The sequence below is a fragment of the Trypanosoma conorhini genome (genome assembly GCF_003719485.1).
Source record: "Trypanosoma conorhini strain 025E chromosome Unknown Tco_14.4_contig_00180, whole genome shotgun sequence".
NCBI lineage: Eukaryota > Euglenozoa > Kinetoplastea > Trypanosomatida > Trypanosomatidae > Trypanosoma > Trypanosoma conorhini.
This window is the reverse complement of record NW_021704267.1, coordinates 1,275-2,953: the sequence shown is the minus strand read 5'-3', so window position 1 is coordinate 2,953 and position 1,679 is coordinate 1,275. Positions and strand designations below refer to the sequence as shown.

Sequence of the window (1,679 nt, the reverse complement as noted above, 5' to 3'; positions counted from 1 at the left end):
CTTCCACACCCAGAGGAACCGCCTCAGTACCATTTTCTCGGCTACCTTACTGATAATGGAAGTAAGGCTGATGGGACGGTACGACTCCAACCGTTCAGGCGACTTACTAGGTTTCAGGAGTGGGACGATGGTCGCTCGTCGCCACTCGGCCGGGATGATTCCTGTCGTCCAACTGTGATTTATGCATCGGAGAAGAAATCGGAGACCCTTCGACGACAAATGTCGCAGTGCCTCACTGTGGACTTCGTCCGGTCCGGGGGCCTTGCCAAACGGTGTACTTCGCAGCGCAGCAAGCAGTTCCGGTTCGCTAAAAGGGGCATCGAGAGGGGAGGGGGGAGAGCCTATCGTAGAAGGGGCGGCAGACTCGCTGGTGTTCTGCGGCCCAGAAGAGGGGGGAAGAGAAAAACCTAAGGCCTCGCTGTGGGGGTTTTGTCCTTTACAAAACCGATGTGGTTTGCGAGGGAGGCAGGGGGGAAGAAACCTACGATTGAAAGCGTTCGCCGCTTTTCTGGCTGTCCTAAAATTTTGATGGCCGTCGCCCAACAACGCTGACGTTGGGGAGGGCTCGGGTGCCCGTTTTCGTCCGGAAACATATTTCCAGGAGAGGTGTTCGCCTGGATTTAACTTGCTGATACGCCGGTGGTACATCGTGCGCAAGCGCTCTCGGAGGAGAACAAAGAACTGATTTCGTGTCCGGTGCATGTCTGCCTCACGGGCGGGCGACGGTATCTGCAGATAGCGGGCCTTGCTGTCGGTAGCAATCCGCTCTGCTTCCGCGAGGGTGGGGTCCCAGAACGTGGGCCCACCCTTGTGCATGCCACGGGGGCAGTGCTTTCGAAGAGAAACCGTAAGCGCGTGCGTAAACGCTTTAACGCCGGATGTCAGTTTTTTGTGGTCGTACGCGGGAAGTTGTAGGTCAAGATCCTTTGCGAAGGAATCCCACTTGCACTTCCCCCAGCTGTAAAAAATGCGGCGTGCCGAAGGGGGGGCCGAGGGTATGGTGTCGACAAATGCTCGCTGTAACGTAAAAGTCAACATGTGGTGGTCGCTAAGCGGCGACACTGAAGCTCTCCAGTCTGACACGGCAAGGGACCTTGACCACGTCAGGTCGAGAGAGGATCTCTCCGTGCGTCCGCGGGCATGCGTGATCTCACCAGGGGCGTTAGCCAGGGTGAGCCCCGCATCCAAGCACAGGTCTAAAAATTCCACGGCAACGTCGGTTGGAGGGCTCTCCATAAAAGGCTCCCACTGTGGGTGGTGAACATTGAAATCACCACACAGAAGGACCGGTGACGAGGCCGGGAAACACGTCAGCAATCTGCGGAAAGATTGCGTCACTCGCGGCGGTGGTGGCATGTAGGCATTTGCAATGATGAGGTCACGGTTCTGGGATACAGCCACTTGAACCACCACCACTTCCAGGCTGGGGTCATCTTGGGGGACGGTGAAGGGCACGCGCCGGGAGCGAAGGGTCCTCCGCACCAATGTTGCCACTCCACCGCCCCTTCCTGTTCGACTTTGCGCGTAGAGCACGTACTCGCCAGTGTTGTACGTGGCAAGCTGCTCCGGCGACCTCCAGGTCTCCTGGACGGCTATGATGTCCGCGCCGTACGCCATCAGAGTGGCGAGTTTCACTTGCGAGAGGGCGGAGACGTTCATTTGGAGTACTGCTAAGGGGC

The 1,679-nt window shown here is 57.8% G+C and overlaps 1 protein-coding gene across 1 annotated transcript in view; it reads right to left on the bottom strand.

Moving 5' to 3' along the window:
* Tco025E_03794 (L1Tc protein) overlaps positions 1–1,677 on the bottom strand; it is a gene marked incomplete at both ends in the record, with an annotated part of 1,719 nt that extends 42 nt beyond the window's left edge. Inside the window, one exon of the mRNA XM_029370712.1 lies at positions 1–1,677. This exon is cut by the window's left edge and continues 42 nt beyond it. Coding sequence (XP_029229168.1) covers positions 1–1,677 — 1,677 coding nt within the window.
* Positions 1,678–1,679: the final 2 nt, after the last annotated feature.